Genomic DNA, 17,167 nt, shown 5'->3' with positions numbered 1-17,167 from the left:
ATGATTGTAATGGGTTTGGAGCACTGATGGTGGTTAAATGTCATTTGCTGCCACTGAAAGAATGGAAAGGTCTTCCCTGAGTTCATCCAGGACCATGCTTTTCTGCCATTTCATAGCCTCGCAATTTGTCCCAAAATGTCAGCAATACTTAGGGGGAATAAGAACTACAGAGTGCACATTGACAGCCAAGGAAAGGGAAATGAGGAGCAGCCTTGTGTCCAGCCACACAGATTTTTTCCCCATCTCTGTTTCCCCTGACTGAGGTCCTGCATGTCCCTGCCTTCGTAGCACCCCAACTGCGTGCTCGGAGTAATAGGTGTACAACGCTGTGTTCTCTCCTATGCCTTTGCACATCTACTAGATTTGAATAATAAAATCTTGTGAATATAAATGATTCATTATGCAAACAATTGATATTTAAATTAGTTTACTTTGTGGTTTAGTTGATACGTAGCAGTCATGGTACTGTGCCATAATCCACGTGCTCTGTAATGTCATGATGCATGTACAACAGCTTTTTGGTGTTGCATGTTCAACGATATTCATAGCATACTTTCTGTCCTTTTTTCTGGCAGAAAGCATAGGACTTAGGCAGTAAAACATGGTTTTTCAGGTGCACAGGAAGAGTCACAGAGGTAGGTAAGTGACAAGGAAACAAGAACATTATTAACCCATGCTGTTTTAAGAAGTTATTACAAATAATGTATTTACTTACAGTGAACTTTCTGAAAATACACATAGGAACTTAAGATGTGAAAAGGTCCCATATTACTAGTATAAATCTATCCAGAAGAGATTGTTGTAGCATAAGCAGCTTTGCCTTGCAATCCTTTGCTTTGCCTCTGCAGTTCCTTTGGCACTCACCCCAGTGAATCACGGCAGAGCAGTGTCATCAGGGCTCCTCTTAAACAAGCAATTTCCTCTCTGCCCACTCGCCTGCCACTTCAGCTCTTGAGGCAATCACCAACTGCACAGCAAACTGTCTAGCAAAGGTTCTCACCATGCTTCTTTTAAGACAAGAATGTGCTCTGCACACAGGAGTTCATCTTACTGTAATAGTTTGGTGTAAATGAAGCTGAAAAACAAAAACTTGGATCCAACTTTAAAAGAAAGTAGCCAACAGAAGCCTGTATAAAAGAGCACAAGTTGGCTGGGTTTGGGGTGAGGTGCCCTGGGTGACAGGAGAGGGGCACTCTTCTGTGCTGAAGCCGTGATTTGGGTTTGTTTCATACACAGCGAGTGCTTTGGCGCTTCAGTTTTTGGAGCTTTGGGTCTCTTTAGTCTTGGATGTTTGTGGTTCTGCAATTTCTAAATGCTGCTAAGACTCTGTAGGGACAGTATTTCAAAGTGGAGGACAAGCTTAATTGTTTTTTGTCTATAAAGTGCAAGCAGAGTGCTGTGTATGATTTTCTTGGCCACCATGGAGAATACAGTTGTACTGGTGCAGTGCTCAAAGCCAAAGCCCAGGGCAACATCCTTCTTGCTATCAAATGAGAGGAAGAGAGTTAGGCTCTGACTAGGTGACTCCTGGCAGTGTCATGGAGATAAAGGCAGACAGTTTAGAACACGAGGCTGTGCCAGGCTCTGGAGGAGGATGGGAGGGGAAGAGAGGTAACCAGCATCAGTTAATGCATGAAGGCTTTAGCTGCATCAAAAAAAAGGCTTACTGCCACCTCGCATTATGGGAGAGAGCAGGAAGATGAAGGTACAGTTTGTGGAGATCGCTTAGGAGCAAGCTGCCTGCTGAGTACATTGCCTGGTGTTGGCTACCTGTACCTCCTGCAGGATGCTGTAGGCACAGGTCCCAGTGTGCTCGGGATGCAAACAGCAAGTCTGCTGCATGGACATTGCTCTTCTGCTCCTCCAGGGCGACTGGCTAAGAGCAGCAGTCTTCAAATTTGGGTGTAGAATTTTCTGTAGCGGTTGTACGCTGTAGCTAGCATGGAGACTGGTCAAGAAAAGAAATCAAACCAAATACAGAGCATAAGGCCAATTGGTTTACATGAGAGGGAATGTTTGTTGCCTTGAACCTGTTGGAAAAGCTAACTTCGGCGTTGGTTACATTGGTGTAACATGTTCAACCCAGAGCCATTAGGAACTTTCCCTGAACAATTATGTATTTATAGTTTCTACTTGCAATTTTGGTGAAAAACAAGGACCTTTGATAAAGGTCCTGAATTCTCTGTGAGCATTCAGTAGGGAATGCTGCATGAAGGAATGACTCTCAAACATTTTAGTCCACTTAATAAGGTGATGCACTGAAATCAGAGAAAGATTGGTTTGTATTTGATATTACTTTTGTCTGCTGTGTGCTGGAAGACAAGTATTTACCTTCTATGGGGCCCAGTCATGGCAGAAATGAGATGCCCAAGCAGAATGCTGAGCACTTAATTTAAAGAAAGCCCTTGCTCTGTGGAAGCAATTATTAGGGCTGCTGTAGGAGGCAGCTGCTCACGTAGACCTAGTGATTGTATGCATCTAATGTATAACAGTTAATGCATTGTGGCTCAGTGTGAGCTAGAACCCCCTATTGTAGACAAGCCTTTAAGTATTTAATACCCAGGTCCCCCCTTACTGAAATGTCTGAGTCCGACTTGGCCTCCACCTGGTAACTATTGTAAATTTCCATCGTGAAACTGCATTATGTTTCAGCCTAATTAGCATCGCTAGCTGTAGCCTTAGTAAAGAAACATTAAATTAGAGAGTACCAGGGGCTGAGCACCCACATCCTCTCCTGCAGGAATTAAATCAATTTCAGTCCTGCAGTATTCACACAGCTGATTTAATTTAGTCTGTTTCTCTAGATGATGGCAGCAGTGGAGTAGGAAGCCCTTGCCATTATTACTTGTGTTTTACTCCAGAGTTGTATCCGGTCTGAGTGCTACCAGAGTAGCACTGCTTATTAGCCCCCAAGTAAGGCAAACACACTCTTTCAGTAGCAACAAAATTAAAGGTTAGTCAATAAATAGCAGTTCCTGGCAACAAATTAAGATGAGAAACGTTTTATTGTGGTAATAGGAATGAACGTTTCCTACTGTGAAATTGGATTTTTTATTGAAATCAAATATATAATTAAGATATTATGCACAGAAAAGGTTAGGAACCTTCACATCTTTCGTCCATAAGCCAAATATTGTAGTATGTTGATATCCATGCTGTGAGTTCCCCATTACTGCTCTGCCAGTAATTTCAACCTGGCATCTAGACTAAATTGTCTCCCTAGGAGCCAAGAGGAAACACAGTTGATATGCGATCTCAGGCATGGGCCTTTCTTGAGTGAATAAAAGCGCTGTCATGTTTTACGAAATTACACCTGCTGGTTGTATGCGGTGATCATCTCTGAACGAGGGAGAGGGCAGAGTTCACCTAAGTTATGGCAGAGACTGGTATTGGAAGGAGCTTGATGGGATTTTACACAATCTTGCAGCTTCCCTCAAATATGTTTCGGGTAGGCAATAGGAACTGAAAGCAAGGTAATGATTATGATGTGTCTACGCAGTAATTTTAGAATAGATATTAAGAAGCACACAGCACAAATTGCTAGCTAAAGCTCGCTAAGCAGCCCCTGAGCAGTATATTCTGTGAATGGAGACAGAGAAATGTGATAAATGTCGGTCATACAATGCCTGAAATGCAGCTGTGTAATCTCTTCTTTGAGCAAAGCTGAAAAGGAAGCCCAGTCACCGGCATGCTGCAGGATTCCCTTTAGGCGTTTGGCTCTGGGGCCCCGATAATCACAACAGCTAGGCAGGGGTTGGACCTGATGGCCTCCAAAGTCACCATCCACCCTCAGCCGTTCTGGCATTCTGTGAAATCCAGGCAGCCGTGCTGAGCCCAATGGCCGGTCTTGCACATTCCCTCAAGATGGTCATCAGGGCTTCAAGCCATCTCACTTGAACGCCATACCAGCCACCTGCATTTTGCTTTTCACAGGCCCTAAATCTTCAGTGACACAGCGGGAGATGGTGCGTGATGCTCTTAGTGGCGCTGGGGGCTGCAGAGTCCTTCCCCATCGTGGTGATATTGCATTGGTGGTGCTGCATCCCATGGGCGCCCACTGCAATGCAGCCTGAGAAGCTGCAGGTTGGTGGGACTTCAGAGGTGCTGGAGGATCGTTTCCCTCTGTGCAGTTAGTTATAGGGCCAGCAGGAGCGGAAACCTGAATCCTCCTTTTTCATTCCCTATGGCTGGCAGGAGTATCTAAGGCAGGTGCATTACTTAGTTGCAGAAAAATAATGAGAGCAAAACCCTTGTTTGTAGCAGTTGTCTCTTAACATTTGAAACGTCAGTGTGGTGAGTTTTAAAATTTGTTGCTAAACTGGACAAAATCAGCCTTTATGTCTGTACTTTATTGCTGGAGTGTCTGTTGTCATCTCAGCCTGAGCACTGTAGCCATATGCATTTTTTCCCCTCCATTCCTCATTTCCTTAAAGAGCTGATTCGTTGTGATTTATAGGGTACAAACTACAAAGCTAAGTATTTTTCAGGATGTAAGTTGTAGCGGTTGTGAGAAGGAATGAGACTATAATTCTTCCCCGCTTTATTTTACTTAAGTATTTTCAGAGGGGAGGGCAGGCTGTATTCTTTCCATTAGACCTCTCCTTTCTTAATCACCATTCCCTAATTAATTCCCTGGTTAAATATAAAGAAAGCATTAGGTTTGAATAATGTTTTCCTGAGTCATTAAGTAAAGAAGAATTCCTTTCTTTTGTAAAATGACTCATCGCTGGGGGATCTGGAGTTGGCCCCCGGGTGGATATTTGAGCCTCTTGTCCCAGGTGCTCTCCTACCTACACAGGCAGTCCAAGGTGGGAGGCAAAGGTGATATCACATGTCGCCGACACACAAAGGATATCATCCCTGCCTTGAAACCGTGCCCCCAGTATGATGTTGGTTTCTTCTGATGGAAAGCTGAGTCCAACTTGCAAGAGTCAAAATCTCCAGACAAAGCTCACACTTCATAAACGTAAATGGCTGTTCTTGCTAGTACAATGTGCTGCTTGATGCATTTTCTTCCGTGTCCAATCAGACTCCCAAATGTGCCCTATCTTTTCTCCTGTCACCTTCTCCCTCCTCTCCTGGCACCAGTTTGCGCACCTGACTCGTACCAGTGCAGCTGTGTGTTGGGTCGCATCCTAAACCTCATCATCCTGAACCTCATGGCTGAAAAATAAACAAACAAGGTTAAAAAGGAAAGGCTCTGAAAAGCAAAAGATGTAATGGTGAATCCAGTCATGGGCCAAGAGGCAGAGAAGGTCAGGGTTTAAGCTGGTCAAGCTGATTTTACCACTGGGGTAGAATTGAGTTAAGGTAGAAGTTAGACAATGAAGAAACATTGTCTAACCATATCCAAAGATTACGACCTTCTTCAACTGTAGCTCGTGCCATTAATTTTCAGCTCATACTGATAATTTTTAGCTCAAAAAGGGCTTTTAATAATGTTTCTTGGTCCAAATGTTGCTGATCGCTTGAGATGAGAAAAAGAATGTGCCTTTATTAACATGGCAGCAAGGAAAACATATGGAATATGTTTTGTGTAAAAATGCCTGTGGAGTGAATGCCGTAACAGTGAAGGCTCCAGTATGTAATCGCTGGGCGCTGCAAAACAAGCACTTAAAAATACCCTTGGTTTTGATAAAAATGTTCGGAACACAGCAATCCCACTGATGTTCATTCTTTCATTTGTTTTACAGGCATTCCCCTGCATTTCGACGGGAATTTATGGTAAGTAAGACCTTAGGTGTCACTTATTGCTTACTCATTTTTTTTTGCCGTTCTGAGTATTTTAACCAGGGATGTTTCGTATCGGACGTCTCCTCAGCCAGTTGGACTTGAAAATCTTTTTGTACTGTGTTAAATTACAGAGAGCCAAAGCCTTTGACTGTGGCTGAGTGCTAGCGTGCTGATAAATGGATGCTATCATGCAGCCCTCAGCAGCCTGCCAGCCGGGACCCATGGCTGTGATTACACTCCTGTGGCTCTGGTGGCTCTTAAACACACTGCTTGTGGCTTCCGCAGGGAAAACCAGGGTTTTGACACAGTTTTCCATCCAGAAGACAAGTAAGCAAGGCTTCCCTATGTCCAACGCTGGGAAAAAGTACATTTTCCTCGAGCAAACTTGTTAGGATAATGTGAAATTGTCTTTGCTCCCTTGAGTTGTGCTTCCACATGTTTAGCTTAATAATTTGCATCCAAATTAATACTGCCTGAAGATACGGAGGGGAAGGGTTGTTTAAAAAGTTAATCACTTGCTTGGTTGTAATTTTAAGGCAATCCACCACTTGTGTTCAGCTGCTTTTGATTGGCATTTTGGAAGAAATGGGCATGATATTTGAAGGAGGAAAAAAAACACCGTTCCATATTTGGAGAAAAATCCGGAGAAATCTGTGAGAGGATGTGCAAATTTACCAGGGGACAAAAGTATTTTGCCATGTAAAAATAATGCAGGCTGATTTTTCTTTCATTTAGCTTCAGTAAGTGCATGCAAATGATAATACGTTGAATTACTTGTAATAATTTTAGAGGGGAAGATAAAAACACTATGCAGTGATTGAAAAAGAAAAAAAAGGCATTCATCATATATCACCATAGTAAGATAGAGCTGGAATGTGAAAATAACATCTAGTTCAAACTTTCAGCTGGATTAATTTCAGCTTTGACTAATCAGATATTGGAGACGTAGGGAAGTTACTTCTAAAAAATGACAGCCATGTTTAGGGTTGTTTTCTGAAGAGCAATCTAGAAAAGCTGTTATTTAAAATTGGTGACTGTAAATCTGAATGAAGCTTCAGGGGGCACAACCTGAATTACTTGGGGTGCTGTGTCTTTTTCCACTGAACTGCACTTTCTCTGCTGCAGAAGAACGTACAGATGCCTTCCCTGCAAACACCAAAGGTCACTGGATGTGACTTTCTAAACAGCTCTGCCTTTCTCTGTGCTTCTGAACCCACCTCCTGAACTGTCAGGGCACAGTCTACATTTTGGCTGTTGGCTTTGATGTTGAGCTTTGATCTTTAAGTCGCCGCACAGAAGCGTTTTTGTGATTTCACAAAAACAAGCAGGATGAGGCATAAGTATATGGCATAGGTATATGGAAATGACGACGAGATAGCGCTCTAAATGGTTAATTTTATTTTATAATTGGTTTATTTAAGAGAAGAGGTTTCAGCAGGTGAGGATTAGAGTTGTCTGAAGTTGGCAAGGAGTGTTGGAAAGGATCTCTGGTAGGAATCTTGATCTTACTTTCTGGAAGAGATGGGCACTTCTCTTGGTTGGCATTGATTTTAACTGATACACTGCAACAGCACTGGAAGATTGCACAGTGTGGTAGATGCTCTTTCAGTCATTGCTGTTTTCACCTTTGCTGAAGAACTGAGAAATATTTCTTCTAAAGTATTCAGGATTTCTGTCATTTATTCTATGTTTAGATGGGTTTTTAACTTGTTTAAAATACCTCTACTTTGATTTTGCTGTATTTCAGTAAGTATTTTCTGTTCCTTACTGAAAAAATTACTTAGCTGGGCAGGGAGGAGGAAGAACTTTCTTGGCACGTTCCCAGGTACGCTGGGTGCCAGTATAGCAATGGAACAGGCGACCCTGTGTCAGGCTTCAGGTGTCAGTATTTTCAAGAATGTTTGACTACAGCTGCAGTGCTGAAACTATGCTGCATGTTGTGCTTGAGGTGTAAGGTACACCCAAGCCCCTCCAAGGAATGCTTTCATCTTTCTGGTTTTGTTGATGTTTTTCCCTCTGTACACATGCATTCCTTCACATAATTTCAGCAATTAGGCAAGCAAGTGGATCAGCTTCATTCCTGGTGGTCTGGCCGATCAGCAATGCCTCATGTATTGTCCCCTTAATGCCAGGCTACCCCAGTAAAATGCTAGTGAAGGAGCACAGCCCTTATTTCTCACCTCAGATCTATAGCAACAGTTGCTACCCATTCAGAAACCCTTGGCTGATAACTTTCACCTCCAAGTGGAAGGGGGCAAGAGATCAACTAGATGGATCCAGTTTAAGAATCTGGATTGCGTTTTCCTCCAAACTCTTGTAAATGCCGAGATTGCTTGTCTTCTCTGTTATTATTAGAAGAAAGTAGTCACACTTCTCTGGAGAGCAGTCCTTTCCTGTTTGCATCACTGTAGAGTGCTCCTTTTTTCCCATAAAAAGGAAACTGAGGAAAAGAAAGCAAGCCTCACTGAGAGGTTTTGGCAGAGGGCAGACAGCTTTCCGTAAGGGTGTTGGGTGGAGGAGAGATCTGCCTTTCCTCCCCAAACACTTCTCAACTGCTCCATCTCCACCCGTAGCACCCTGGATGTTGCAGATGGAATGAGTTAGAGCCCTGGGAAGGCCATTTGCCACAGGGCATCGTGCCAGGAGTCAAAACTTTGTTTTCAGTGCGCTCCTAAAGAGTTCTGGCAAAAGTTTCACTCGTGAAAGATTGTTGTTTTAAAAATCTGATGGTTTCAAATGGGGGATTAAATCTTTAAAAAAATGTTGGTAAGGACAGCAGAAGAGGTACAGGTCTACCCAAAGACACTTTGGAGAAAATAAAAAAAAGTGTTGTCTTTTCCTAAGAGACCCCTGTCAGCTCTAATATGCTTCTAAACTGATAATCAGTCAAAGAAAGCAAAGGTTATGAAGACTCACTTCCCTGTGGATCCCTGGGTTACTCTGTTCTGTAGCAATAAATGTTTTCCTTTACAACAAGAGCATAAAGGTTCATAAATAAAGCTGCTCCAGGAGCACAGAGGACGTGCTGCCCCGGTACCTGGCAGTCCCTGGCAATCCAGCAACTGGCAGATCCACTCAGTAACCCTCAAGGTTATTATTATTATTGAGTGTTCAATAACACTCAGACCTGAGAGAGAGCAATATTAGCATTATCTCAGCTTTCTGAAGGCCAGCTTCATTTTTAGGAATACTCTGATGTTTTGCCTCTTCCCTATTTCAAAGAAATTGTGCTGTCTGTACGTATGTTAAAAAAAAAAAAAAGGTGATAAAAATAAATCCACAGACAAATTTATAGGGTAAAAGGAATCTGAAGGGTAAAAGAGTTATTTTAACTCCATCTGATTTTCAGCATATGCAGTGATAACTATTAACACATCCACTTTCCCCATCTTTACCACCTTAATATGTCTGAGGTATTGCCAGAAAGGGGGGGGGGGGAAGTGACTTGTGTAGTTTTTATGGAAGAGCACCTCATTGTCATGTCTTTAAGAAATTATCTGCAAGTTATGGTATTTGTAGCCTGCAAAGTGAACAGGGATGTCTGCTACGGTGCTACAAATCTTGTGAGCTGCAAAATTAAAAGAAGGCTCTGCAGATGGTTATGAGAATACAGGAATTTTCGTGCTTTGTCACGTGCTCTGTTGAGAGATCATTGTGGGTTGGACTACATATGGAAGGACTTGGGGATGTTATGGTCTATGCACATCTATTTGTTACCTTCTTTCTGTTATTGTACAGTAATGCAGGGCTTGGCTTCTGTTCCTAGATACTTGGAACATACGCAGGCAACATAAGCAAGTATTTAAATGTTATTTTAAACTTAGGGGAGGAAAAAATGGGAAGGGGGAAAAAAACAGTACGAAGAAATCTGTAGCTGTATCTCTTTTTGTTTCTGCAGTTGTATATTTTATCTTGACTTTCATGAAAATAGCATCAATCTCTTTTGAGAAACAAGATAATGGCAGCTTCTAGGTTTTGTTGCGAATGCTTATTTGCTTTACTTTTTCTTTAATTATTATTATTCATAAAGAGGGAAAGAAGAAAAAAGCCCAAAGGCATGGAAGCGCAGTCTGGGTCTGCAGTGATTACGACAGTGGAAATGCTCAGGTTCACCGCATTTTAAACACATTTATTACATTGGAGTAAGACTTATTTCTTTTAGAATCGGGCCACTTATGCTTACTTGTAGCTTTTGGCCTGACCATGGCAAAACATTGCAAGGATTAATTTATTATGTGTTGCTACAGGAGAGCCTGAAAAGCAGGCTTAGAAAGCAAAGAGGAAAAAAAAAGAAGCAGGGGAGAGTGAAATAATGTGTGCAGTGTGCGTCTGGAATAGGTGTATGTAATAGTCTCAAGGAGGGATGTAGGGAGGTATTACACATCCTCTGCTCTGCCTTGTCTTCATGCAAGGAGACAGGCCCCTGGTGTAGTGCCAGCTTGTCGCACGGCTGTCCTGACCTCGGTACTTCCTCCTCTGTACCCAGATCAGGATTCATCCTGCCCATCCATGCAGGACTGGGAGCACGTCCATCAGCTCTTCTCCCTGTGAGCTGATCCAAGATAGAGCATTACCAGCAAGCGTGCTACAGAAGGATTACAAAGGCCCTCTGAAAATCTGAGTCAGGAGACTAAACCAAACATTTTCAAACGCAGAACAAATTCCTTGCACAGGGCTAAAGGTTGAGGCAATCTATTTCCGTCTTTCCCATCTGTTTCTCCTCATTTTTTGCTGGCATTCTGTTCCTAAGATATGTATTTCTTTAATGAGCAGTTCTAATAAGGATTGCATTGTCATCTTTCCGCAGAAATTTTTCAGACCTCCTAGGCACGAGTGCATAGAAGATAACCATAAAGTGACCTCATGTTTATCTCTAGTCTGGCGCTTTCAGTCCTCGTAACCAATGGCATCGTCCTGCATGTGGTCATTGCCATGTGAATGTCATGATGTCAAGGTGATGACAGAAGGAATTGGATATTGTAGAAGCTCTCTGTTGGGGGAAAAAGTCTGGTAGGCTGTATAAGAAAGCTTCCCATTAAGAAGATTCTCTCCTATTATTAAGCCATTTTTCAAACCTAATCAGCAGCTCCTCATCCCTCAACCCGGACTGCATCAACTGTTTGACACTACTGTGTGACTTTAACACTCATCTCCTGTAACTCATTGGGAAGTTAATTGCATTTTGTTATTTACTCCATAATTTGTGTAATGTAATATTTTACTGAAAATGAAGATGTATGATAACTCATTTCGTGTTGCTTCTTTTGGGACTGATCGCCAGTTAAATGAGACTATTATTAAAATTAATAATAGTAGCAGCAATGAAATGACTATTATAATATTCAAGTAATCCTAGAAATCTAATTACTGCTTGTATAAAAATTTGTTGCATGCATTATTTAACAATGTTCTTATTTCAGACAGCGTAGTGTCCGTGATACTAATCGGCCTTTTCCCATATTTTAAGTACTAAAATATGATTACTGGAAAGTGTAAATCAATGAGCTCTCAACAGTCTAAAATTAACATTCATATGATGTATTTAGCAAGGAGAAACTCAAACTTGATTTCAAAAGAGAGACTTAATAAGCTCTTTTTCTGTGGAAATTGGCATTTTATGGATAATGTAGTTAGATTATCAAGAAATGTATCTATTCTGAAGTTCTTGCTGACTGCCCGACTTGAAGCCTTTCCCCAGAATCGTAGAGAACGAATCCCAGATTTCATTAAAATACTGTTCAGTGCCTGTCCTTAGGAAAGAAAAAAAAGTCCTTCAAAAGCTGACACTGAACACTGAATATTTTGCTCAATTGCCACCTACCTGGTGTTGTTCTTTCTCTTTTCCCTTTTCTTTTCTGGAAGGGATAGGTAGAGCTTCTATATAGTTTCTTCTTTCTTTTAAAAACAATAGGAGCATAAAGAACTGAAGGCTTTGTAAGCCTGGAAGGCCTAGCTTCTTTGTTAGGCTTACTGCTATGAATTTATATTTGCATTTATCAGTTGGCCCCTTTGATCTCTCAGCTTCACAGTAAGAATTGTTTCTGTACCCTTTTCCTCTTATTTCATGGAGGTTTACATCTCAAAGCTCTAAAGCATGGCTCTTACTCATCGGTAGTTGGGTTTGCAGTGACCTGTATGGATAAAAGCCAGTAACGTGTCCAAAGCCATCGAAACCAGGTTGCATTTCAGGGTGTTTTCTTCATACCAGGAAAAAGTAGAGCTTCTTTGAAGCTAATTTGTTAAGAAATTGAGAGGAAAAAAAAGAGAATATATGGACCTTGTCCTGAAGAGCTGAAATCAGCATGGTGCATTCAGTATAAATACCTCTCGGTAAAAGGCTCACTATGAACAGTTTTCTTTGCAATCCTGCTCCTTCTCCCCAGAAAAGAGCATTTCTCTAAGAGATATGCTTGGAGGTCAGTTCATTGCTGGATGCCCTTGTCTGCATGGGCTTTAGTGAGCAGGGAACATACCACAGCATCACAGAAGCAGCCAACAGCAGAAGGACACTTGTGTTCAAAATGATGAAGTTTCACACAAAGCTGTGTGAAATGCTTAAAAGGAAATGAAGTGGCCTAACATAACATCAAATTCATTGCCTCAAAGAGTTTTCAGACTACTAGCAACTGCTATAATTGTTTAGATATATATTCAGATAATTAAATCAACCAGCTAAATGTGTAAATTGCTATCATGACCACTGCAGATGTTCTTTGTCTTGAGAAGCAAAGACAGAGATGTGCTCTCATTGGGTTCTCTAAGGTCCTGAGTTAACTGTGCATTTTTTCCTGCTTTGAACAGAAGATTGAACCACATGACCCACAGAGGTGCACATGATTCCAACCTGTGTTTCTGTGTTATTGAGAGCTCCTGATGTGTTTTCATCATTGACAAGGAGATTCCTACCAAGGAATTGCACTGCTACTGCACATTCCTTGGTGAGATCTCATTGGGTGCTACAGCAAAGCTTTTTTTTTTTATATTGTGAAAGAGAATGTCATGTTGTTGTGGGTGTCTTTTAACCACATCCATCATTAAAAGATAGTGTGTCAAATTTGCAATTATAAGAACATCTGTTTCTTGCCTTCCATGTTTTGCAGAGTTTATTGGATCTGAAGTATCTGTTACCTTTAAGTTTTTAACTCAATGTAAAAAGGAGGTTAATGGTTTCAGACAAGTTTCGTGACACTGAGCTTCCTTGAAAGGAAGAACTTAGTGTGAAATTAATCTGGTTAAAGAAGAATAGGTATCGTCTTGACTGTAAAACTACCTCTGGATTTGGAAACTTGTGCTGAAGCTGATGTGTGTCATAGCAGCAGTGATTTTATAGGCCTATGCATTGCAGCATAACCGTTCTTGTATGTAAGCTTAGTTATACATCACAAATTCTATAGGCTTCAGGAAAAGAAAAAAAAGTAAAAGTGCCTGGGGCAAGATAGTTAGTCCATCAACCACAATCATTTCAATACCAAACAATTGTTTAAGTTCATATTTAGAAAAGCGTTAGGCGTATTCTGTTAATATTGCATCTGACTTCTGGCTTAAAACTTCTACAAGAACAGAACAGTCATGCTGGTCTGTGTTTGTGTGTCCTTAAATAGTATTTGCAGCTCTGACACGCAAACGTTGACTAGGACTTATGTTTGCGGTTTGACCTGTAACAATTAGCTTTACCACAAAGGTATTAACTGTATCTTTCTGAAATTCTGTGTGAGTGTTGGATAGTTATTATGCTAGGAAAGCAGCTACTTTCTCTTATTCTTTTATTTTTTCTAGCGCACAGTGAGACTCTGGTCTGGCCTAGGCACAGGCTATTGTGGAATTGCCCCTTATGTGCCCCATTTCTTGTTTTCAATAGGAAACCTTATCTCTTCTATACATTTATATAATTCCTTCTGTAATGGCCCTGGTCAGCGTCGGAGACCCTAAACATTACTGCAATGTAAATACAGAAAGTCACTGTTATAAACAATTACTGTAAGCTACAAAGAGCATCTCTCATTCAGATGCTTGATGTCTGAAAATTGCTTAAAGAAGTGAGCAAGAGGTATGTACAAGAGTAGTGGGGCTTTTGGGTCGCCTGTGAAAGAAACAATAAAATAAAAATTTAAAAAGTAGTAATTCTGTTGTTATGAGGACAAGTGTTTTCTCACTGCCATGTAACAAAGTGAGAGATCATCAAAATTGACCTGCCATTCTGCAGCTCCAGGTACCTGAAAGACAGTTTGAAAGTGTCTCTTCCTCCAAGGGCTGCTCACTGCATTGCCCTCTTTTCTGTATCTCTGCAAGATAGGAACGCTGCCATACATCACTGGAAAGGACAACTGCTGCTGAGGCAGAAGACCATAAGAGTCAGATGACTCAGCATAATGAATGATTATCCCCTTTCATAAGCTTGGATCCCACTTGTAGAACATATTCTGCATTTCTGTGTTGCTGTCCATGTGGTGATCTTAATGAAAGACCAGCCTGGGCCCGGGTCAGGGTTCTGGCTCTTTGTCTTCAGAACAGGGTGAAAGCCACTGTGTGCCACAGACTGCTGGAGACTCTTCCACCTTTCTTCTATCTGAAGATGCGATGCCAAAGACGACTGTGTACGATACAACAAATTACAACAGTGGGAGGAATCATGTATTGCAATGGCCTGATTTTTCTAGAGAGAAAAGGGATTATTTTAAACTGATTTTCTGTGGTAGTGGAAAGTTAGACATGTATACGTGCTTTAAATTTGTGCAGCTTGAGTAATCTGCTGAAGGTTGTATCAGTGCGTAGAGTTAAGTTGCAGGCATGCATAGTCAGGATTGAGGCATTATTTCTCAAATTCCGTGTTAATTATTAAGAATAAATCAGGTCATTCAGAAATTGTTTTCTATTTCATAGTCTATCCGAATCCTATTATTCAATTTAAGCCACTTGTCTATAATAATGAAATATTAAACAACTTGTGAAAACAGATGTGGCCCACTGCAGAGGAAACATAGCATCTCAAAAATTACCTTTCTGTGAATCCTATTTAGGAAGAAGTTAGGATGCTTGCAAGAATGTCTGCACAGAGTCAAATTGTTGTTGTTTACTTCGCGGTAATAGCATAGATGTTAAATTCCCCTTCAGGCTGACTCAGGGTGAGGCACTCACAACCAAACGTGCACCTTGTGGAAGAGCATGAAGTCAGAAGTTCAGTACTTGTTAACAAGGTGACTACAGAAATAAATGTGGATAGCCTTTTTGTGTACCTGCCAGGCAGGAGGGCTGAAGTCAGCCATCTACTTGAGGAGCTGGTTAGAGAGGAGGATGGGAAAAGTCACCTTCTGCTGCTCTAAAATACACTTTGGCTCAGGTTTCTGCTCGATAGAGCTGAATTCAGTTTATTTCTGAGCTGTCACTACTGCAGAATAGCACCGGTTCGAGAGGTATTCTGCGCAAAGACTAACTGTAATTGGCAATCCATTTCTTCATTTCCATGCTATAGCCGGCTTGACAAATTAATCACAATCAAACACAGGCTGCGGGATGGGGGCGACCTCTGTAGCACAGAAGAAAAATGAGTCCTCACGCTGGCATGACAGAGTAATCTTTCAATTCACCCCGTTGGGCTGAGCGAGGGGACTCAGTGGTGTGCCTGCTGCTGGTGCCGCCCATAAACAAACTGCTCAGCGCTGGGCTTTGGCTGGTGGGGTGGAAGCTACTGAGTGCTGGCCTCATCACTGCTGTGGGACAGGGACTGCCTGCATCTGGCCTGATGAGAAGCAGTGGCTCATGAGATGGGTAGGGAGACTTGACCCGAGTTGTGCTGTGTCCGGTACCGTAGGAACCATGCCTTGCTTTGGCTGTGTGTGTGGTGCTCCTGCACAAGCAGCCTGTCGCAGCAATGCTTATGGCTGGCAAAAAAGAAATGGTATCCAAAACAAGATGGGAAAGAATGGCAAACAACCAAAGCAAACTAAGTGTTGAGATCTGCTGTTAGATCTCAGCTTAGCTGTCTTCGTATGTACTTCAAATGGTGCAGCACATGCATGACTTCTAGGGTTATATTTGGGATATAATACTCTAATACAGCAGGCCTTTCCTTAATAATGTTTTTTTATATTGTCTGCTGCTGGGATTTTAGCTTCCCATCTGGTAACTAAAACAGAAACAGAGCTGATTTCTTGCTGTAGTTAGTCAGTGTACCTTGGTTTCTGAGCTATAATAGTTTCCACTGGCTGTGAAATATTCCTCTGCATTTAAAGAAATAGATCTAGCTTTTTTTAATTGACCCTATTCACTTTGGCTATAACTGCCTTGGTTTTAGCAGAGGAAAGATCTAGTGATTTATATTGTACTTCTGTAACAGTTTTTTGTCAGATAAGACTTTGTTTTTCTTCTTGAAAGAGTGCCTTGCCCCTTGGAAGGGATGGTTCTTTGAAGTCTGATTTGTAAACAGTTTGTGTATGCCTGTCTCTTTTTACTCCTTTCAATATTTTACTTATATACAAGAGTGGAAGACTTTCTTTCCTATGTATTACTAGATGATGAACAGTATTTGTCATTTTCCAATTTATTTTTGGACAGTGCAGCGTATCACCTTTTTGTTTTCCTTTCTCTTCTCCATGATGTTTGAAAGAACCCTTTAACAGAAATGATGTATAATGCTATTTATGGGGTAATAATTTACTGTATGTGATGTTGTGGCACCGAAAGGCTTCCTGTCCCCTTCTATTCTCATTTCTCTCTGGAATAAGAACATTAAACTCACACTTTGCAGGAGCTGGTAACACTGCATATGAAAAACATGGTCTTTCATGACAAATTGTGACTGTTCTGTCAAAAGCCAAATTCTGGTTTGAACCGAGCAGCGCTTACAAGTCTTGGCCAGTCACTTCCTGAGGGAAGGTGCTGTTCCACGTGAGGGATGTTATGCTGATCCTGCATGGAGGGCTTGGTTCCGACATCCTTGAGCTACATAGAGGCGGTATGGATGTCAGCACGTCACTCTAGTTGGCAGCTGGGTTGCTTGTTTTCTCTGTAAATTTTCCTGTCTCTGTTGTTCTGGTCAAAAGAATATTTCTAGAGAAGATGTCAGCACGAACTGCTGGGCATTCAGATAAGAGAAATAGAGGATAGGCAGATCTAGAACCTAATTGAAGAAGTGGTTTCAGCTTTAGGATGAGAGTAAACCAACTGTTCCAGCACTGACCAGTGTGCAGTGCATAGCATCAGCCTCATGTACCAGTTCATTATCCCATGTTTTATGCAGAATACGTATCACTGTAAATTGCCCAGTGTAGGCTGTGAGCTGGAGACTGTGCAGTCATAATGGCTTTTCAGTTGATGCAGTTTTATGGCTTCAGAACATTTATCAATTTCTTATGCCTTTAATTACCATAAGATAGTTACATTTGTGTCCTTAATAGGTGCTGAACATTATGCCACTGTTAGATTTTTAACCATTCTC

At 41.5% G+C, this 17,167-nt stretch overlaps 1 protein-coding gene across 4 annotated transcripts in view; it reads left to right on the top strand.

Annotated features, from left to right (window-relative positions):
* Positions 1–17,167, top strand: part of MACROD2 (mono-ADP ribosylhydrolase 2) — an 835,077-nt gene that overhangs the window by 545,023 nt on the left and 272,887 nt on the right. For all 4 annotated transcript variants that reach the window (XM_052678095.1, XM_052678026.1, XM_052677938.1 and 1 more), the window contains exon 7: positions 5,694–5,724. In XM_052678095.1, the coding sequence (XP_052534055.1) occupies positions 5,694–5,724 (31 nt within the window). The remainder of the gene's footprint in view (positions 1–5,693; positions 5,725–17,167) is intronic.

The sequence above is a fragment of the Tympanuchus pallidicinctus genome, unplaced genomic scaffold, assembly GCF_026119805.1.
Source record: "Tympanuchus pallidicinctus isolate F22 unplaced genomic scaffold, pur_lepc_1.0 scaffold1, whole genome shotgun sequence".
Taxonomy (NCBI): Eukaryota; Metazoa; Chordata; class Aves; order Galliformes; family Phasianidae; genus Tympanuchus; species Tympanuchus pallidicinctus.
Note: the sequence above shows the minus strand (reverse complement) of the source record. Positions and strands in the feature narration are given on the sequence as shown.